Genomic DNA, 21,733 nt, shown 5'->3' on the forward strand with positions numbered 1-21,733 from the left:
TTTCCAATGGGTCATATCACTGATAGACATCGGTGGAGACCCTTCAGATGGGTACACCTTCTTGGCCTGACGTCGAAGTAGTGTTGATGTTTAATGGCAAACCCCTGTTATCGTATTTAGATACTCTTTTGGGGATTGTGTCAACTAAGCAGACCATTTGGAGTTCTATCCATGTTCGGCATTTTGTCGAAAGCGACACAGCAACCGCCAGATGGAGGCGTGGAGTTCTTGGCCTGTTCTAAATGGGGAATGTGGCAGATTGGCAGTACTTTGCACGGACCACCGACTCGTGGCTCAGCGCATCTGCTTACTACGTAGTACAGTTGTGAAGCATCAGTACGCAGTACAGCCTTCTCATGCTTCCTCTCGTTTCAGACCGGGCGTCTGCCCCGCCAAAGCGTAATTTGGGTGGCAGTGACTTCGCGGCCACTTACGTGTTATGTCCTGTTACCGCAACAAGGCGCCCTAAAGCATTTCGTACAACTGCTTGAGCAGGGCCTCAAGACACCTAGCACAAGACGACTAAGCTTCATATTCGCACCTTGATTTTACACCTTCCACAGAATTCAATTTCCATAAGAAACCATGTTGGATGAGAATTTACCTAGTATGATTCAACGCAAAACTTTTTTTCACCCATCGGCTGGACTGACTACAATGACTAGCCTTCCTTCTGAAGACCTCTACCGAGAAACCGAAGCACAACTCGACGTTCTATTACACACAACACGGCTCCGACGCAGAGCCGACTTACTCTCTGTGCCATCCTGATCCAGAGCTTCTAGGCTCGAAGAACCGATATGCTGCCGCTCTGTACGACGCGCATAACCCTGACGTTCTTTTCGCCGAGGTCCTGCTTATTCCAGACTGGACACAGCCTTCCCTTTCTGCAGAAGCCATCCGATTGAATGGTGGGGTGGCGCCACCACCAGAACCCATTCTCCCTGGCGAGTTTGTGGTTCAGCTATATAATCCGGACCAGCAGGTGAAAGTCAGACAGAAGCCTGGATCATGGGGCTCCGCTCCTTCCTGGGAATTCGAGATGCCGCAGCAAAGCTTTCGGCAACCATCAACTTCGTCCATTGACAGAACACAAAATGATCCGGCGGCGTCTGAGCTGACTCCGAGGGTCGGATTCAGGTGGAAGAAGGATAGCAAATTCACCAAAGATCTTGCCTGTTTCCTTTCTGGGAAGACAACGAACGCTGATGGCAGCAAGAGAAGAAACAAAGAGCCTGACATTACTGTGGCCATTTTCCATGCGTTGAAGGAGGTCACGTTATATGAACCAAATTTACAAAGAGTTGAGATAGAAGATCCAAAAGGGTTCGAAGTGGTGCTCTTGCTCAGCGCAGTCGTCATTCGGGATGTGTACTTCGGGCAAATGGAGCAAGCATTCAACATCTCTCACCCTCCTGGAGCTCGCTCAGCTTCAACCTCTCCAAGCCCAGCGGCGGCGATGCTGGGATTATATGGTAGGAGGTCTACGAGTCCGGTGAGTCCTCGCAAAAAGGCTTCGTCTCCGGCAAAGCCCCTTATCACTGTGCCTGTTTCGCAACGAGATAATCGTATACCACCCACCGATCCCCGAAGCCAGTGGGAAATTGATGCGGAAACCGCTCGACTCAAGAAAGAAGCAGAAACTGAAGAACGAGAACGGAAGCGAAAGGAAGCTATCGAACAAAAGCGAGTCAAGAAGATGCTCGAAGCTGAGGAGAAAAACGAGAAGAGGCGCAAGCAGGCTGAGGTGGACAAAGAGACTGAAAGACTCAAGAAGATATATGGAACACAGGGTCACACGAATCCAGCGACTCCTATGAGACCAGCTACAAAAACCAATCATTATAATAACAACTCACAGCAAAGACCAAATGCTATTTCAAGGCCTCAAAGTGTTCCTCAGTCTGGCCAACCGCAGGTGAGATGGGCTCCACCAGCACAAGGGCCATATTTACACGTCCCAGGTGGGTATCCAAGTCAGAGTGGGTTCTTAGGCAATGCTGGCCCAGGTGTGTGGCCTAAACTAAGAGAGAAGAAGAGCTTCTTTGGATTTGGACGAGAACATGACACACCGAAGCTACACAAGAAGAAGAGTTCCGCGTTCTGATAATCACACAGCATTTCAGAGGCAACCCCGATATTGCGGCCATCTGGACCGACCAATTGAAGCGACACTCGCTCGAACGATGACAGTCACACCCTCATATTCACTTTCGCGGTCTGTTGCTGTTTATGGTGTAAGCACTGGCGTCTTGCTACGGATTCACGCGAAACAGGTTTTCTGCTATCTATGTGCCTTGTTGTATGGCACTCAAGTTTAAGCGTGACTAGGTCCTTTCCTTCGATCGTTGCGGGAATGAATGCCTACTTAGGCCTTCCGCCTACTGAAAGCGTTGATGCGTACATGGGAAATGCTATCACTCACAAGATGGCTTCTGTTCGAGGCAAAATATAACAGTCTGTGGACACGGACCTTCCGGTTCCCGTCCATGGATGGAAGTGAGCATGAATGCTTGAATGAGTGGGTTCGCGAGCATAAGAATCGGTGGACGACAGTACCATAAGGCCAAGATGAAGAGTGGACGGCCTAGGAAACGATGAGCTGGAGCCGCTGATGACGTGGTGAGTTAAAGCCATTAGGGGAAGATATCATAACACTTGGCCAATGCCATAGTTTAGGAGCGCCACAGGGAGGCTTTATTATATGCAATATATTCATGCAGATAGCAGCCATCAGTGCCGTGGACGGCCTCCCTGAATTTAGGATAAGGAATATCATTTGCAACCCGTATTTGTAAAATTGCTATGCCTAGTAAGGGGGGCCTACTGCGGTGGGGGGTTGTGAGGGCATACGTAGTAGTCGTCAGTGGGACCGTACTACGGTAGGAGGCATAAATAATGTTAGTTCGCCCTAGTAATTTTGTCATTTAACACGTCTCTTACATGTACCCCTGCTGTACTTGTACGAATTTAACACGTTCAACGCGTTCAACGCATTTAGCCTCTTTTACTATTATTCTATCTCTTTCTACATGATTCGCCAAATTTCGAATATATTTCTATAGATTCTATAGAGTTTATCAGGCCATCTCTTTCTAGAGCTACTCGAATCAATACTAGCAAGGTGCCAAGCAGTCATTGATGCTAATAGAATGCACACTTTTGATTCTGAGCGGAATAGACTAGTCCTAATCAGGCGAATGTGTGGCGCTCTATCTTGGCATTTACAAGTCGCTACTAGTAGAGCGAACTAACATTATTTACTATGGTATGAGGCAGAAGTAGCCATAGCTCGGCACTAGTAGCAGCTAGTTCTGATACAGCGCCACATTGATGTCTAGAAGCTTCTTAGAAGATGACCCATAGTTATTGGTCATCGCAAAACCGCTTAGCTATTTGGGGCTTAGCTATTTCGTTTGCAAGCCGTTTCCGGGTAAAGATACTAGCGCCGAACTATGGCTACTTCTGCCTCCTACCGTAGTAATATGCGCTGGCGTTTAGCTAGGATAGTTGTTGGCGAGGCCCTCCGGCCAATCACGAGCAGTATAGAATGATGTTTAGGCGGGCCATCTCTACGGTTGCACGCAACCGTATAGGACGTTAGAGTTGGCGGATAGCTGAAGCTAAAACTGACACAGACCTCTAAGCCACATCAAATAACTAAAGAGGGCCCTAAGGGTCTAAAGGAAAAGGGGGCTCTACATCAAGCTAGAGCTTAGATCGAGTGTACTAGTGGCGCTCTAGTTTTAATGTATGATGATGACTTTTCAACGTTCCAAATAACTAATACCAAGAATATAATAGCTTTTCGCAGGGACCTAGGAAGTATGTCTAGAGTGGATGATTCGACCGAAGAAACTCGACTTTTGGAAAATGAAGACCACCACGTGAACAACGTTAGTCAAGAGAATGGTTATTCACACCAGAATGATGGGCAAGGTACGGACAATGTACCCCTGACAAGGCCAGGCAGCACTCGAGAGCTCCTGGCTGTACTGGCGGCGACATGGGTGGGTGTCTTCCTCGCGGCTTTGGGTATGCAGAAGTCATTAAACACCGACCCTCGTATGTATTTGCTAAGATTAGCTAGACGCCACAATCCTTGCCACACTTACAACGCCAATATCATCCGAGTTCCAATCATTGAGCCTGCTTTCCTGGTTGGTCTCCGCATACTTGATTGCCAATGCGGCGTGTCAGCCCGTGGCCGGAAAGTTGACAGATATCTTCTCCCGGCGCAATGGTTTGATTTTCTCGAATGTATTCTTTGGAACTGGCTGTCTTATCTGCGGTCTTGCTAGGAATGAATGGGTCATGATTACTGGCCGAGTGGTGTCCGGCGTTGGCGGAGGTGGATTGACCGCAATATCTACATTCGTCTCTTCTGATTTGGTGCCGCTGAGGACAAGAGGGATCTGGCAGGGCTATGGTAACGTGGTCTTCGGCCTAGGTCTGAGCTTAGGTGGTGTTATTGGTGGGTGGCTCAACGACGCCTTAGGCTGGAGGTGGGCTTTCTTGTTGCAAGTACCATTTACCGTGGTGTCGGGCCTGCTCGTCGCCTTTCTCGTTGACATACCCGCCAAGGAGACCAGGGAATCCGCATGGAAGCGAGTTGACTATCGTGGGACTGTCCTACTCACGCTTTCACTAGTCTTGCTCCTGCTTGGAGTGAACCCAGGCGGCAATCAATTTCCATGGAATCATCCGCTGGTGATCACCGCCCTCCTCCTATCAATGGTGTTCATCCTCTTGTTCGTATACGTGGAGGACAAAATCGCACCTGAACCTATTATACCAGTCAGGTTACTGCTACGTCGGACTGTCTGGGCTGCATGCTTTACCAATGTTTTTAGTACCATGTCTTTCTTCATCGTCTTCTTCTATATTCCATTCTATTTACAGATCAGTGGACATTCTGCGACCCAGGCTGGATTGCGACTCATCCCTCAAGCATTTGCCATCTCGATGGGCTCGATCGGGGCTGGCCTTGTCATGCGGATGACGGGTCGCTACTATTTGATGGATTGTATCTCCTTGACAATCTTTATTGCAGGAGCAGCCCTCATATGCACCTTGACCTTCTCCGCACCAGATTGGCAAGCTTACGTATATCTCGTTCCTGGTGCGTTTGGATATGGAGGCATGTTGACCATCACCCTTGTTGCTCTCATAGCAGCAGTTGATCACAAGCATCAAGCCGTCATCACGTCGGCGTCTTATGCATTTCGCAGTGTCGGCAGCACCGTCGGCGTCACTATAGGATCTGCTGTCTTCCAGAATTGGCTTTATCGGTCGCTGTTGCAGGCATTCGACAAGGTACCACATAAAGACCGACTGGTCAGAAGAATCAGAAACGACTATCATGAGATTGCAAGATTGTACTCTTCAACACTGCGTCAGAAAGCGCTTGCTTGTTACATGGAAGCCTTTCGAGCCACCTTTCTAACAGCATTGGCCATCACCATCCTAGCAGGTCTTATTAGTCTTTTCATGAAGGAGCACAAACTGCACACAAATCTAGCAAGGAATTAACCAGAGAGAATATGCACAGAAGGTTTTTAAAGTGATATGTCTTGCGTACATGAAGCTTTTAGTACGAGAATATATATGGTACTTTTAGGAACAGTCATCTTACCTAACTGAGTAATCTTGTTGGTCATTCACAGGGCATCCATCAACTGAAACGCTAGGCTTGGGCTGCCAATTCCACCGTCTTTGCCAAGCCACATGAGCTCCTGGCTTCAACTGGAGTGAAAGACTGTTTCTGGACTCCCAGTCTACCATATCACGCAGACGACTATATTTCAGATCTCTGTTTCTTAGGTTGAGCTGAAAGCACAAACATCCAGCAGTGTACAGCAAGATATACCTTGTGAGCCCCTTCATCCGCCGCTAAAATGCCTGGCGTTCGTAAGTCGTCTATCTACCCCCAACTCTCATACTTCACCACTGCAATGAGCTACATCTGTCGGCATGAACCAGCCAACTAACAATCATCAACAGCACCCGATGCTCTCGACCAACTTAAGCGAGGCATTCGAGGCCTCTTCAGTAGCAAGAAGAGGAAGAAGCAGCAGTCACACTCGACGGAAACTGATGCCTCCACTTCCTCCCAAGCAACACCAGCACCACCTAGCAAGACTGAGGCGTCTGCCCCAACGCCCACCAAACCATCTGAACCAGCTCCTGCCACCGCTCCCGCTATTTCCGCTCACTTAGCCGCAACGGAGGCAGCTAACGCACCAGCCGGTATATTATCATCACCCATCCATGCTTACGGAGATTGAAAAACGAAGAAGCTGACCTATTCGCTTCCTCCTCGATAGACCCTGTCCCAGCACCCGTCCCCGCCGCACCCTCAGTCGGTGAAGCACATTTGAACCCCGCACCAGCTGCTATAGGTACAGATTCAGAACAGAATCAAGCACAACCACAAACGACCTCTACCTCCGCCACCGAGAGGGCGCAATCGTCCACCGCTGCAGAAGCAGCCCCAGTCCCAGAACCAGTGCCAGCGTCATCAACATCGGCAAAAGAGCCAGCTGGTGGTGAATTTGGTGATAGTGGTGGTGCTGCTGCCGCTGCCCCTCCCGCTCCTGCCGCCGCTGCAGCAGAGATCGCAGCGACCTTGGACAAGAAGAAAAGCGAGGCTGCAGAGGGCACAGCTGCTACATGATCAGATGGATGACCTGAAAAAAGGGGAAGCCTGGCAACACCATGCTGAGAGGGAATAGCTACCCGAGCATCCATTCAATCCTACTTTTCCTTTGCACCTGAAATGGGACTACTGAACCACCTTCCGCGGAGATTGATTCGAGGGAGATGAGAGATTATATTTTCCTACATACCTACTTACCTATCTATTCTGTGGCTCGGGGTTGCGAAGGGAAGCAGCTGCTTGGGATGAGGTTCAGGCTTGAGCCGTTCTATCCTGGCCTGTAAGTGGGTGCACAGGGTTTTTTTCCTGATTTTTTGATTTTTTTGATTTTCTGGTCCTGTATATGGTACGCTCGTTTTCCCGCGCATAATACCCCTTGCTTAGTATACGGTTCGAGCAAGCAAGCGAGTGGTGAAAATCAATTCAGTAGGTAGACGGGCAGGCAGGCACATTTAGATATGTGGCACGGTTCTTCAAGCAGTAATCAATTAATATATCTGTATGAGACCAAGGTAGCTCTGTATCTTGCATGTGCATTGCATCGTCAGACAGGAAAAAAATTGGGAGATTAGAAGATATAATCCTACTCGAATTGAGTTGCCAGGGATGTGTAAAAGTACGTGTCTCTCAAAATTGTCGCGTCTTTCCCTTTACTTCTCCCCCTCCTCGTTCGGCTAGCGAAAACATGACTAAAGAGGTACTTAGCTAGGGTGCCAGCTTATTATGGCTTTAGCTAGTGGGCGTTCTCACCAAGCGAATAGCGGAAGGAAGGAAGAAATGTGGTGTTCTTTTGTGATGGTATGATGTGTTGTGTAGTACTTTCTGAGAACTAATTAGGCAAGGCTGCGGTTATTGTTCCCGTGCTGGCCAGGCATGCATGTAAGAGCTACGATTCCGGAAGTCTGTTCTGTTCTCCAACGGGGAAAGGTTTGAGGTTGAGGAATGCATGTAGGTGATAACCTTGGTCTGGGTTTGCATGTGATAGGCGGTACTTTGGCCGCTTGGACCAGGAGCCATTGGTGACGGAGAAACCTGCTGATGAAGGCGAGTTATACCCGCATCTGGTGGTGCAGCTGCGGTAGGGTACGTTCAAGACCGGCATGAAGCGTGGCCTGTCTGCATTTTCGACATTTGCGTGCTGCAGCAGGAAAGATATGCTGTCCGCGGTCTCAGCTCAGGTTGTTCCGAGCCTCGCTGGCTGCTGCGCTTGAGCATACGCCTGTCCCTTGTAGAACGTGGCATTCTTGCAACCCACCGTTTGAGGTGTTTACCATCGCGAATTGTTTGTATAACTCGCTTCGCAACACCAATTTTGACCATCAGTCTCCAGGACGCATTTCCAGCGTCCTGAATATACGCGGCTGAGCAGCTTTGGCCCCACGGTTCTGGGTTGAAGATCTGCTACGCATCGAGTTTTCGGTCGAGGCTTGTGAAACTGGTCGAGAAGCTGGGTAGATTCGGATATGTTTGGAGGATTTATCGCCTGGGATCTGGTCGTAGATATTGGATGGATTGAGATTGGTGCTAGAGTTCGACAGCAGAATAGCTTGGTGTGGGAAGATATCGATGACGGCACTGGGCAAGCATCGGTGAGCTGGGTCGCTTGAGGGCCTTTTCATGGATGTTTCAGAAAATTCTTACTCTGTTGTCCATCTGGTGATTTGCTCCAGCGCCTCCTGCTCCCTCTTCACATCTTCTGGATTGAGCACATGTCGTGGTGGCGCCAGTCCCTGACTTGTGCTTCCGCACCCGTAGCCAGAGGCGTTGTAAGGGTCGTCCGAACTGAGGAGGTGCGAGCGTTCCGGCTGCAAGGGGGAAAAGGTACGCTGTCAGCAACTAGGAGTCCGAGAGACATGCAGACAGGAGTGACATACGTCGCTAGACGATTGATGCGAGATGCCAAGACAGGAGAGACAGACGCCCATTGTAGAGGGGAAGGAATGGAATGCTCGTATTACTGAGGGTTAGGTTGATGAGTCTTCGGTCGAGGTGAACCAACCTAGCGCGGCATTGAATTATCTGAATGAACGTCTAGCGAGAGTGTAGAACACTGAAGAGTGTACTTGTGCAGACGGTCAGAAATGTAATATTTCTTGGTAGGATTTAAGCATGTTGCAAGCTGGAGGTAATGAACTGAAGTGCTAGAGACGGATGACGGAAAGTTCCACCGTGAAAATCTCCACCATGGAGAACTCCGTACCAGAGCTTGTTTGAGATTTACCGAACTTAGCGGAACAGGCCTTCTTATACGACGTAATACTAATACGTAGCAATGCTACTACTCGTATGTAGTACGTTGGGATAGCCATCAAAGTGTCCTTACTACGTAGATTAAGGCTAACCGTAAGATTGCTTAGAGTGTGCAAGAATACATAGCTTGGTCGTCCGTGACCCAATGAACTTTCACAGTTTCTAACGTATTTTACTGAAACACGCTTCTCTATCGTAGCAGGGTACTCATTTGGAACAGCATGATGCTAGCTGCCATTCTCATCAACGGCCCTTAGCTTATATCTTTTAGCTACCCCTTGGCCTGGTAAGAAGCAGGGTCCAATACTTCTCTCGCCACGTTCGATTTGCGATCAACTGCGCCAGAAACATAGACCATCCCGTGTACAATTCTGTCCAAGATGTTCTCACTGAAGCCGGGTCAAGACGGCTGATCATATCCTCTGTTGGCACCATTGAAGCTTTCCACTTCATGACACGGTCTATGACTGCCCTCGGGCTTCGAAAGTCGGCTCTATCTTTTATGACCTAGGCTGAAAACTCCTTGGAGCCGTGCTGTGACGCTTTGCCAATTGAGAGCATGCGGAATGCTGCTAGATGCATGGCAAGTAAGGTCTCGCCCTTGAGACCTAGTGAGTGAAACAGCCCTTGCTGATCGAGCCACTTCTTTGCATCCTGAGGCGCGAAATTCTACATACCAAGTGCCTCAGCTCCGTATCACCCTCAATGCTCTACTCCAGCCCACGCCCCCATGTTTGCTCAAAGCGAGAGTCAAACAAGTCGTGGCCACGTTTTTCGCACTGACCACGCACAAAAGTCGGCCATGACTTCTTGACCACTGGCTTTGCCCATTCCTGAAGACGGCTCGGATAGACGCCATGGCTGGAGTCTGAGGTATGGAGTTCAAGACAGTGCGGTCCTTCTGCGAGGGGGAGGGAAATTGAGTTCGATCATCCAGCCCTGCCGTACACCTGTTCTACAATCTATAAAGACCGCTCCTCTTTCCATATATTCCTTTTCACTGTCCAGGCACAATTCGCTCGCTACAGTTTACAAGTCCTTCTTTCATCGATACCCTGCCCCACAGCGTAACTATGTACCATCCACTCTTTTCTCTGGCTGCGGCCTTGACTGTTTCTTCCATCATCAAAACCACTTCTGCCGGTGTTGCCGGTTTGATAAACCCACGTTATTTGGACGAAAGACAGCTGTGCAGGGGCGACTCGTACAATGATGTCTTCAATAGTGTTGGCATGGGCCGCGCGGGCGAAGGTGCTCAAAACGACATAGAAGAGTTCTGCCATTCTTGGATTCCATTCCGCACTGTGACATCATACTATGTTACAATCACTCCCACAACGTTTGGCGCACCAACGCTTGATGGCCGAGTTGAGATGACTGATCTTTTCTAGTACATGTTTCCCTGCAACTGTGACTGTCAATCGTACCACTGAGATTGTTTACTCACCTACTTCTACAGTCACCGTGACCGCCTCTCAAACTGAGTTCGCAATCGAAAGGCGAAGTCATGTGAGGAAGAAGGATGCAGTTGAAGGGAGAGCTGTAGCAGCTGCGATCACCCCAAGGGCAGAACTGCCAAAAAGGATGATACAGTATGCACGTCAAGTGATTTCCACCGCTGCAAGATCTCTTGATGTCGAAGGCCTTAGGGCTGATCTGTCGAGTGCTTGCTCGTGCTTGTTCCTCCCAGCACCAACTACCAATTTGCCATCCACGGCGCCAGAAGTGGTATGTATTGCTCGCCATAGATGATACTTGGATGCTTACGACAACAGACTCGTACAATTGGAGCTACTAATTATGCTACCGCAACCCTCAATACCACCGTCGCTGGTGGTATAACGACGATTACGGAGACTTTAAATGTCACTTCATTGGTCAGGCCCACAGGAGCTGCAAGCCAACTTTCTGGGACAGTGCCTCTGCCCAGCAGCAACAGCACCATAAGCGGACCTGGCAATGGCATAGATGTTCGTCCCACCTTCAACACGCGTTCACGACCTACAAGCAGTTATGGCAATGGCATAGATGTCCTTCCCACCTTCAACACGCGTCCACGACCTACAGGCGGCTATGGCGGTTATGACACAGCATACAATGGCACAGGGAAAAACTATGGAACAGGATACAGCCATGGCACAGGGACTGGCAGCTTGCCGCAGCCAACCGAAAACTCGGTTTGCACTACTTGCACTGCAGGAATTAGAAATGTCACTGTGACTGTCACTGCCTTAGCTACATCGACCGTACTTAGCACTACTACTGACATCATCTCCGACATTATCTTCAAGAACACAACCATAACTGTAACAGCAGCTGAGGCCACCGTCACCTTGCCGGGATTTACCATTACCGAAGATGAGACCACAGTCACTGAGACTGGCGTGGAAGAAGTTCCCACGGTCACAGAGCCAGGCGTGACCGGGACAGAGACTGTCACTGAGTCTGAAGAGACTGCTACCGTTACCATCAGTGTCGCAACCACAGGGGCACGCGCTGCTGTTTCTGCGTATAGAGCTGGTCGCTTCTAGGCCGAGCCAGGATACCCAGCTTGTCTGAATACAACCACGGCTTCAAGGAGAAAGACTGAAACCAGACAAGTGTTGGCTGATGTGGTCGGTCGGGGGTGAGTCTCGGTGGTATGGTATGCCTTTGGTAGCTGGTCTATGTTTTTGGCGCTTAGTTCAGCTGGCATAATGAATCATAGATCCCTTTCGCCATTTTCATAACGGAATAAAAGCTTGCTTGCGCTCCTGAACGGATATTCCACTACTTACAATTCCAACGTATCATGTCCTGCATGATTCCTGTGGAGAGAACCATCTATCTTATTTGGCACTGGGCTTCTGGCTCGATTGGGTAAGCGGACGTTGGGCTGCGTGGTGTTGCTGCTTGCAAAAGGCTCGAAATTCAGGATCAAAAAATCTTGTATTGCTGATATGATATCCTGGGACCGGTTCACCTGCTCCTCAACCTTCATGTCTGAGGAGATTCAAGTTCACTGTTCACATCCTAAACATCTGGACTGCGCCGCCAGGTGTTTGTATTGTACGCTTGCGTCAGTATCTGATCGGGTCTCCAATAGAGTTCCGCTATCATTTCCGCATGTCAGTCGTCTATCAACGCACCAGTAGTGCTGCTTAGCACCAAAGTGGTGGTGCTAAGACTTTCATCGTGTGCATACTTTGGCGTGGCTCTAAAGGCCTGGCCCAGGCTAGGTAGGCATTAACTAGGGGCATAGAGTTGTGGTACTCTCTTCGAGTAATATGCTCAACATACTATGCAGTACTTAACAGGCCTCGGATTCTAGCGCCCTGGCTGTGCAGATGAGTGGCGTATCCAACTACGCCAGGGAAGATGATTGTCCTGCGAACGGATAATTGCCACAAACCCCCTGCTCGACTTTTCGAATCTCATGTACTTAAGTAGTACTACTGTGGCGAGTTCCTAATGCTTGGCATAGAACATTCTAGCTCACAAATGTAGAGAGTGTATCAAGGTAGTCCAACTCGCAACAGTGTTACAGGTAAAATACGTAGTACTCCAACTACCAGTTCTAGATTCTTATTGCTCATTCATAACCACTCAGGGAGGATTTTTTGATAACTAGGTGGCTTCATGCCCAGAACCTGGCTGACGGTAGAGTAACCTGATACGCACCACGGTCATTCCGATTTAGGCATTTGCAAACGATCGATGCGCCAGAAGAAGGATAAGTTACTCGGATCGTTCCATCAACACTGGCAATTGGATCATGTGATCCAACCCCAGGCTTTCATCTCCTTTATTCCTGAGACGCATGGAAATGTGAGGCGCCGTGACAGGGAGATCGTAGATCCACGGCACCACAGCAGATTACGTTGGACCTGCGGTAACGCCACTGGCATACCATGCTAGACTTTTCCCGATGCAGTGGTTGCAGCGGATTCCCTTTGGGCACCGAAAATGCTGTTGCGGAGAGATATTTTAGCGGGATAACGTGAGTGACCTGACCCAGAAGTGCAACACCATCCCCGCACAGGGCCAGAAAATTTTCTATATTTTGATTGCAGATTTCTTGATCTCTATCTCCCCTGTTCATCTTTGGTTTCAATACTCCAGAACCCAACCATTGCGAAGGAACTCACCCTGAGATCATGTAGGCAGAAAAATCATGCAATCCTACTAGGATCTGAGGCTGATGCGGACAGGTTGAAATCGATGATTCTGATTGGATCTGAAATGCTGCACTTCTGAGCCTGTTGCGGTTCAGGGTCACCCACGTTAGACACATCGAGGATAAACACATTGAGAAGTGTCCAATCACAGTGTCGGCGGATATACATTCCGGCGCTAGTCCCGGAAAGCGTCATAATCACTGTTCATAGGTATCGCTAGCGGGCCATCAGCGTTACTAAGGAGCATATTGGTGGTCTTACGTAGTAGCGCGGAAAGAGCGCTAGGAATTTTGGAGAGTTAGTATTCGGTATCTCTCACTTCGACTTGCGCTGAAGCAGGTTGAAGCAGTCAAGCGAGCTTAAGCACCAGAAATTTCCCAGGTACGTCGAGTGGGCTTTTAGCTTCGCTACCTTGCTACCCTGCTACCCTGCTACCCTGCTACCCTGTCCATGATTTTAGTGAGCGGGAGCAGCAGGTGGCAAAAGATCCTATGGATTTTTATTATAGTCGTGCCAATAAACAAACATTTTTGCAGCCTTGACTTCAATCACTCATTTCAGCCCTCTCTATTTCGATTCGTGAACCCGGCCAACTAATCCACCAACCAATCAACCAATCAACCAAGCAGCCATAGTTGCATGCGATCCTATGAGCACTACCTCTGGCTGATCTTGGGAAACGACATCCTGCGTGCCGGCATTCATATCTGGCCGTGCAATGATTGAGAGCTCGGGCTCCCAGCGCGATGTCTGGCCGCCTGCAGCCGGACAGGTCCCAGAGCGGACGCTCCTCCGAAAACACCTCCTCTCCCCATCCTGTGCTAGGCAAGATGATTCTTCCACGTCTTGATGGCGCTTCCTACGAAACCAGTTCTGTCCCCAAAAGAACACCCCATGCGTGTGAGAGGTGCAGGACCCTGAAGGCCAAGTGCACAGGTGGGACGCGATGTGAGAAATGTGTACTTGACAAGGCGGAATGCAAGTATGGGGATGGTAAACGAGAACGAAACAAAAAGTAAGGGGCTTCTCCTCAATATGGTCACATACAGCTGAGACTGTATAAGGGAAATGGCTTCTCAGCTGCAGAAGAGTACTTCCTTGATTCATCAGAATGAACAGCTGCTTGCAGCGCTAAGAGAAGTCACTGATGACCCAGCTTTTGACGCCAAGAAGCATCCAAACGTGCTGCAATTGCTCTCAAAGGTTTGTGCTCCTCCCCTCAACACCTCTGCGGGCTCGATTACTCATTATCGCCTCTGTAGTATCCGTCAGCGGACAGTCCAGAAACCGTCGAAGCTCCCGGTAAAGGTCGACGCCGAGATAGAGGCTCCCATGACGAGGGCGAGACTGCCACCGTCGCCAGTATTGCCTCACCCGGAGCTGCAGACAGCCAAGCACCGCCGGTGAGCTTGGGTATTGGCTCTGGTGCATCAGGCTACATAGGCAAGAGCTCAGAGATCTCCTGGCTGCAACGTGCACAGGAACAGATGGCGAGGCAGCACGTTAACGTTGACCACACTTCTCTAGAGCCAGATGACAACCATCCACATGGATCATACATGGACTATCACATGGACGAAGCCAACTTGCTTGCTGTCGACGAAGACACAGTCAATCCAATGGAGGTGCCACCACTGCCAGTAGCAAAAGCATTGGCTACGGCTTATTTCAAAACTGTTCACAATAGCTTTCCCCTGGTGGCTCAAGATACGTTCATGGATGTTTTGATAAGTCAGTTCCATGTCCAGCCCCCGCTTTCCTGGGAAGGTCGACGATGGCTGTCCTTGGCCAACATAATCTTTGCAGTTGGCGCCAAATGGTTGTACTTGACGCGTGCGAGGAATGCTGATACGCAGTCACCAACTATTGGCCCGGGCGACCACATTGTATACTATGCTCGGGCAAGATCTCTCGGACTTGATCACCGGCTAATCATGGATCACCCACTCATCGAACAGATTCAAGCTTTGGGCATTCTCGGGCTCTACCTCATCGTAAATCACCAGATCTCTCGGTTAGCGCCTCACCTCATTTCCTTCACACCTGCTAAGTATATGATAGGGCCTGGACCACCGTGGGACATGCAATCCGTCATGCTATTGCTCTTGGCTTACATCTCCGCGTAGGAGTAGGCATCGATCTCAATGAGCTGCAACGCCGTTCGCGCACATGGTGGGCTCTTTATGGCCTTGAACAACTCTTAGGAGACTTTACTGGTCGACCCACATCGATTCCGGACAGCGATATCGCGATTCCGCTAGACTGGTCAAAGAAGGGCGAGGTGGCTTCCCCACCCTCTCAAACCGACTCGCGCGCAATGGCTACGCAAAAAGCGTTCCCAAGTGAATCATCAATCGGACTTGAGGCTATGAAGTTCTCTCCTCACTTGTACTTCGTCTGTCGAACCCGTCTAAGTATCCTTGGCCACAAGATTCGTTCCTCGCTATATGCGTCTGGCAGGACGAATCAGCCTTGGTCCAGGTTTCAGCAGAATATCCGAGACTTTGATCAAGAGCTTACTCGATGGTCATCAAACCTTCCCGAAGCCATGAGATTGCCTCCCAGAATAGATATTCAGACATCAGGCCGTAGTCAAGATTGGCTCCGTGATCAGTTTGAATTAGCCATGGCATATCAGAGCACACGAATGATCCTCTTCCGTCCTTGCCTCTGCCATCTAGAAGGAGTAATACCGTATGAATCAGCTCTTTCACGAGGCATCAACCACCAAGCGGCCGTGTCTTGTGTAAATGCCGCACGAACCCTACTAGCTCTATTACCAAAGGGCTCGGGTAGCGCTCACCCATCTCAGATGCTTCCATGTTGGAGCCTTCTGCATTACCTGACTCAAGCCGGAGCCGTGTTGATTCTGGAGCTGGGCCTCAAAGCTGAGCATATGCCATTACAGGTCAAAGAGCTGCTAGACGATACTGGGAAGGTCATAGCGTGGCTGGCAGACATGGCGACTGACTCATTGTCTGCCTGGAAGAGCTGGGAGATATGTCGCAAGCTTTACTTACAAGCCGTTGCAGGCATGGGGGTGGACGTGATGATACCGGAGAACATACAGAAGCCACCGGGGTGGAAACCCGCGTACGAGCAGCTACTTTCCCAGGCATTAAATGTGCCTGCGAATCAGCAACAAAACCTGCAAATGCTGCATCATCTGCACCCTCACGTCGGAATGTCATTTGTACCAGCCTCGGAAACCATGTTTGTGGAACACTTGACCCAAGCCTCGTGGCCCCTGTTGCCTGAAATGCCCGTTCCAGACGGCACGATGGCGTTCGATGGGCCGGAAGTGTATCCGCCCTCCACTGGCGACATGGCAGGCGAGATGGATTGGAGGACGTAACAAGCATGTATGCGTATTATGTACAGTGCCTGGGCCACATGTGACGGACACAGGTACGTCAATACTGTCTGTGCATGAACGGCCCACGATGCTCCTCTTGATAGATCATTTAGAGTCAGCATGAATTGCACTGGCTTAACAGAACCCCTTTGGGACTCGGGTTCAGGCCAGCCAAATGCACCGGATGCAGAAATCTTGATTATTGTGCGCGCTGACCTCATCCTGGAGGCACAACAACCTAGCAATCCTCGAGACTCATCAAGAACAACCGTCCCTAATGAGGCATGGCGCCTGGGTAGCGGGGATCTGGCGGAAGTTTCTCATATCTTCTTCCATCCAATTGCACCGCTGGATCTGGAGACTCGTATGAGGTTCAATTGTGTGTGCATACTCGTGCATTTTAGGTCGGGGCAGGTCGAAACCTCCCCCCCGGAAGTGGACTTCCGGTATCTTTATTGTAATGAGCCTGCCTTCGCTCGCCAAGATATCGGATTTTGACGAGGTAGTCTCCATCGTCATTCTCCGTCCAATCCGATGGCATTAATGTTTCACTGGAACACTTGTCCGCGAGTGGAGGTCAGAAGCCAGAGAACGCCCAAGTCCTCCAGATCCTTTGGCCTCCTTGATTCTTCAGCATCTTGTGGGCTCAATGTATCCGATGCAACGCGACCAGAACAACGAACTCACCTACCATGTCTCCTCCTCGGTCAGGCCACCCTACTCTGGCGCCTTTTCCGACTGGCGTAAATAATCGGGTAGGCTCACCGCCAGCAGCATCAGTCAGGTCACGAAAGGCTTCAACTGCCTGCCTTGCATGCAAACAACGAAAATCAAAGGCGAGCCATGAATATGCCATACGTCGTGAAGAGCCCATGTATTGACTGCGGTGTAGTGCAACGAAGGCACTCCCTGTGATTCTTGTCAACTGAGGCAAAGTCCATGTATTTATGATCGAAATGCGGATCAGCGCAGGCGAGCTGCAACCCAGAAGAACACCCAAGAACTGAATCGCCAGCGGACGCTCCTTGGAGGGATACTCGCTATCATACAGTCAGCACAACCCGACAAAATCGATTACCTCTGTAACCTCATCCGCGGCAATGCGACCCTTACAGACCTTGCGACTCATATCGAGAGTTCGCTTATTGCCGACCCGGAGGTTTTCGAATTGTCCCAGCAATTCATGCGCTCGAAGGAGGAACAAACTCAAGGGCCTACGGGCTCGAGAAGATCCAATGAAGATCGGATTCGACCGCAATCTCTCATCCTTCCCCCTATTCCACAACTGGCTTATCCATGGACCACACTCGCGTCAGATGAAGTCATTTCTCATCTCGTCTCGCTCTACTTTACCTGGGAGCAGCCTTGTCTTCAGTTCGTCGACAAGATGGCGTTTTTAACAGACATGAAGGCTGGAGGTGTTGCAAGACCCCATTCCTTTTGCTCTCCATTGCTAGTGAGCGCTCTTCTCGCACAAGCTTGTGTAAGTCAGCCGTCCTTTCCACTGACCCTTAACTAATAGTTTTCTTAGCTTATCAGCCAGCGAGCGGAATGCCAAGTCCTCCGCACCCGATTTCTCGGAGAAGCCAAAATTCGTCTCGAGCTCCAACGAGGAAGAGCTTCGGTGACTACACTCCAGGCCCTCGTGCTCTTGTACCTGCATGAGGGCGTAACTGGTCGCGATCGGATTGGCCGCACATATTACCTTCAAGCCATGGACATGTGGCGCCGATTAGGTTTCAACCAATACTGTTCGAGGCCATATGATTGCGAAGAATCTGCTGCTGCGCGTCAAGACTGGAGAGCCAAGACAGTGGCAGTCTGGGGCATTTTCTGCGTCGAAAAGTTTGTCCCCCATGCTCATAACCTGCCGTACAATCCATCGATCGCTGATGCTCCCTTCTTGATAGCTTCATGTCCTTTCTAAGTGGCTTTGAGCCAATGTTATCCGCGCCTCGGATGGAAAGGTACTTCGAATTCCATTCAGCAGAAGACTGGACCGACCTCGACGCTCGGGATGGCGATTGGAGTCCTTATCCAATGCAAAGACCTGAGCAGCGGGCTCTTCTGGCAAAGACTCTGAGTGCTCTTTCCTCACTTTGCCAAATACATCATGAGATATCGGCATGGAACAATAACCCTCCCGACAATGTTCCTCTTGGATCTGCACAAGATTTAGCCTTCCGATGCCACAGCTTCAAGAACCTTGCCACTTGGAACGCGCAGTTGCATCTCAGCCTAAGACCAAGCGCGCGCACCATGGCACATACCTACTATCTCAAGTCAGTCATGACTTTTCAAACTGCTCAAGAACCGACGATTGCCGAGTTCCCGCCTTGAGAGCGCAACGCTGATACCTCTTCATATTATAGTAACCTCTACCATGCCACCCACATTTCCCTGTTTCGCCCTCTACAAGAACTTGAAGGCGTGCGAATGCCGATCGAGATCGGTTCACCAAGAGATTTGTGCTTCAAGCATGCCTCGGAATGCATGGAAACGATTTGGGCATATCGAAAAACCTTCTCGCTGCGGCATAGCTCATGTATAGGACTGTTGGGGCCCTATATGGTAGTACTTACACTATCTCCACAGCTGAGAGATGGCGCTCACAAGAATGAGCCTTTTATTCGAGCCTGCCAGGCTCTGGTCGAACATTCCGAGAATTTCCCGGTAGCACCATATATTCTAGCCATGCTTAAAGCGCTGGATATGGAACACCAATTCGGGTTCCCCAAAGAGGCAATAATGATACTCCAGGAATCAAGTCTTCAGCCCGAAGAACTGGAAGATATCCCTGTGGAGATGCGCATTCCAATTCTGACTCGGAGTCGTGGTGTTGCAGGCGACCCTGGATCTTCGCCGGTAGCCACAACGGAGTCAGTGGGAGAGCTTCTTGCCCGTTGGGCAGGTCCCTTCGAGTGACGAGGTTTAATAAGTACATACCAGCAGAAATTGTACTTGGTTCTGTCAGCTGGCCCGACCAATTTGTACTGTGAGCGGCGGATCCTGTCCACGGCATGATGCAGTGGCCACAAACCCCGCCTAGAAAGGGGGACTTTGTTACCAAAGCAACGCGAATCACCGGCCGGGCCACACGAGGGTGTATGATGACTATTCCTATTACGAAGAAAGAAACGAGAGGATGTGCAGGAGCATCAGCTATTTCCGCCGATCAATAATATTCCGGTGGAGGAGAAAAGAGCGCCAAGGTCGGGCAGGTGGCAAAGTGCAAAGGAAATGTGATGGGCGCTTGCCTTACCGACATGAAATCAAGCGAACGCTGGCCGGCGCAATAAACATCTTCGATTGTTACTCAATCGGGCTAAGTTTCTACCGTACATGTCCCGTCCGCTTCCATCCAGTGCACACGAGTGGAAGCGATTTCATTGTTCAAGCTCGGTGCTCTGGACCATGCAGTCACTACACTATTCATGCACCACACTCTAGCTATGCTACACAGGCTTTTACCGGGAACCGCAAGAGCGATCGAACTGTCGCACTTCCATTTTCGTTTCCTTGCGTTATTGGGTGTGGGGCCGAGCGGTCTGTGGACCACATCCCGTCGCCCATCGGCCCCACTCAGACCACGTACTCAAGGGACAACTTGCAAGATTTGATCACCGCAGGGCATGCTCTTGCATACTAGCGTGGGGTGATGACGGCTGCTGGGTAATGTGCAACGTCATCTTCAGGGATACTTTGTCAACAAAGGCAAATGTTAGGAAGACCATGCTTACGACCTATCAAAGTTGAGTGACTCACGTAGCTCCAACATCATCGCTGACATGTCTACTGACAGCATTCTGTCGAAGCAGCATCACTATCATCTACCGCTATTCTCTTGCGAGATTTCTGACACTTCAATGGGCGAATCAGGCATTTGCAGCACCGTACCCTTTCTTGACGATCCTCATCCTCGAAATACTGCGACATTTATAATCATGGATGAAAGGGCGGAGTGTGCGAAGTGGTCTTGTCATCGATGACTTCCTTGGTTTAGCTCCAAGCACGACTAGGCGAGTATGTCGTTTTCGTGGTCGCAGCGTTGGTTGAATAAAACGTCAGCGCCTTGAATCGATCCTCCAGTACAAGACGCTGCCTGCCATAACCTCCTGCGAGAATACTTCCACCTTGGAGCAGTCGTTCAGTCATTCCACCTCAAGATGGGAAAAGGAGGAGGACAATTTCTGGTAGGTAAACCACGGTGTTGGAATGACATTGCTTTCATTCTACGGACACTTATATGGCTGGGAAGACGATGTAGTTCAAGAGGGTTAGAAGTCCAGAGTCAGGGATGATTACGCGAGTACATTCCATCGAGATGGGTGTCAAGAGCTGGATTATACATTACTCCAGCTTCGGGTCCAGGTCACACTCGGCTACGGAAGAACTGTTCTATCGATCCGGCGCTCTCCACTTCTACGAGAAGAATACATTGGGGACTGACTCGAGCACCAAACTGCTCTCCAACAGGATAGATAATGGTGATCCATCGACAAAGATCCAATGGAGGTCATCTGACAATCAAGAACAACCAACCCTGCAGCAGGTCTCCTTCCACTCCTCAGCATGCCGCACTGATCAGAATTCCTAGTAAAGAAAGGAAGCTACTACTCCAAGAACTACCTGCTTGGGCAAGATGCCATCCAGATCCACCCGTCTTGAAACTCATTTTCGACCGACATGGTCAACAAGGTCGAATCGAAAGCTACTTGTGGGGACGAACCACTAGAGCAGGTAAGTCTTGACCGCCATACCGTGTCAATTGTTTCCATCGGAAAATATTGTCTCAATCCTGGTTGTCATATCACCACCCACGCTGTCTTCAATACAAGGAATATACCATTCTCACCTAGGTTTAACCAAAATCCGATATATATATGATCATGATTTCGAACAAACTGAAGATCGACCGGTCCAGCCGCGCTCGCCGTTTCAATTGGTGGTCAAGGGAAAGCCTAAGCAGCGAATCAACCATAAGACGAATGACATGGTTGTTCTTGCTCTGGCATCAGGAGCACAATGCTGGACGGTGTGGCGACATGATGGAAGCCAAGTAGCGGATTGATGATGATGCACCCTCGCATCCTTTGACGGTGAGATAACGATTCTCTAGCATCATCATCCGAGGGTGGACGTCAGTAGCGAGCCTGACTAGGAGGCTTCAGCTTAGAACTCGGATGTCAAGAGCCGAGCCGAGCGGTGCTATGATGTGCAACAGCACAGTTTAGCAATCTACCTTATTCCTGTCCGGTCCAGGTGGCTATTCACTTGCGATCCTAGAGTTCATGCTCGACTACCAAGTTGATT

General features: G+C 49.9%; 7 protein-coding genes across 7 annotated transcripts; 6 read left to right on the plus strand and 1 right to left on the minus strand.

Annotated features, from left to right (window-relative positions):
* Nucleotides 1-585: 585 nt before the first annotated feature.
* Nucleotides 586-2,107, plus strand: EPUS_01773 (uncharacterized protein; the record flags this gene model as incomplete). Its single annotated transcript, XM_007804378.1, has 2 exons — nucleotides 586-607; nucleotides 666-2,107. The coding sequence occupies 2 exons, from the start codon at nucleotides 586-588 to the stop codon at nucleotides 2,105-2,107; spliced, it is 1,464 nt and encodes a 487-aa protein (XP_007802569.1).
* A 1,720-nt stretch (nucleotides 2,108-3,827) lies between these two features.
* EPUS_01774 (uncharacterized protein) lies at nucleotides 3,828-5,532 on the plus strand (the record flags this gene model as incomplete). The annotated part of the gene is made up of 2 exons (XM_007804379.1): nucleotides 3,828-4,035; nucleotides 4,091-5,532. 2 exons carry the CDS (start codon nucleotides 3,828-3,830, stop codon nucleotides 5,530-5,532), a joined length of 1,650 nt encoding a protein of 549 aa, XP_007802570.1.
* A 365-nt stretch (nucleotides 5,533-5,897) lies between these two features.
* On the plus strand, nucleotides 5,898-6,676 carry EPUS_01775 (uncharacterized protein; the record flags this gene model as incomplete). Its single annotated transcript, XM_007804380.1, has 3 exons — nucleotides 5,898-5,910; nucleotides 6,004-6,249; nucleotides 6,327-6,676. 3 exons carry the CDS (start codon nucleotides 5,898-5,900, stop codon nucleotides 6,674-6,676), a joined length of 609 nt encoding a protein of 202 aa, XP_007802571.1.
* A 1,301-nt stretch (nucleotides 6,677-7,977) lies between these two features.
* On the minus strand, nucleotides 7,978-8,583 carry EPUS_01776 (uncharacterized protein; the record flags this gene model as incomplete). The annotated part of the gene is made up of 3 exons (XM_007804381.1): nucleotides 7,978-8,233; nucleotides 8,300-8,463; nucleotides 8,533-8,583. The coding sequence occupies 3 exons, from the start codon at nucleotides 8,581-8,583 to the stop codon at nucleotides 7,978-7,980; spliced, it is 471 nt and encodes a 156-aa protein (XP_007802572.1).
* A 1,398-nt stretch (nucleotides 8,584-9,981) lies between these two features.
* Nucleotides 9,982-11,439, plus strand: EPUS_01777 (uncharacterized protein; the record flags this gene model as incomplete). The annotated part of the gene is made up of 3 exons (XM_007804382.1): nucleotides 9,982-10,247; nucleotides 10,300-10,636; nucleotides 10,684-11,439. 3 exons carry the CDS (start codon nucleotides 9,982-9,984, stop codon nucleotides 11,437-11,439), a joined length of 1,359 nt encoding a protein of 452 aa, XP_007802573.1.
* A 2,372-nt stretch (nucleotides 11,440-13,811) lies between these two features.
* Nucleotides 13,812-16,420, plus strand: EPUS_01778 (uncharacterized protein; the record flags this gene model as incomplete). The annotated part of the gene is made up of 4 exons (XM_007804383.1): nucleotides 13,812-14,080; nucleotides 14,130-14,268; nucleotides 14,328-15,079; nucleotides 15,127-16,420. 4 exons carry the CDS (start codon nucleotides 13,812-13,814, stop codon nucleotides 16,418-16,420), a joined length of 2,454 nt encoding a protein of 817 aa, XP_007802574.1.
* Nucleotides 16,421-16,540: 120 nt separating this feature from the next.
* Nucleotides 16,541-19,345, plus strand: EPUS_01779 (uncharacterized protein; the record flags this gene model as incomplete). The annotated part of the gene is made up of 5 exons (XM_007804384.1): nucleotides 16,541-16,801; nucleotides 17,313-17,903; nucleotides 17,952-18,265; nucleotides 18,331-18,702; nucleotides 18,793-19,345. 5 exons carry the CDS (start codon nucleotides 16,541-16,543, stop codon nucleotides 19,343-19,345), a joined length of 2,091 nt encoding a protein of 696 aa, XP_007802575.1.
* Between the last annotated feature and the right edge of the window lie 2,388 nt (nucleotides 19,346-21,733).

The sequence above is a fragment of the Endocarpon pusillum genome, assembly GCF_000464535.1.
Source record: "Endocarpon pusillum Z07020 unplaced genomic scaffold scaffold3350, whole genome shotgun sequence".
NCBI lineage: Eukaryota > Fungi > Ascomycota > Eurotiomycetes > Verrucariales > Verrucariaceae > Endocarpon > Endocarpon pusillum.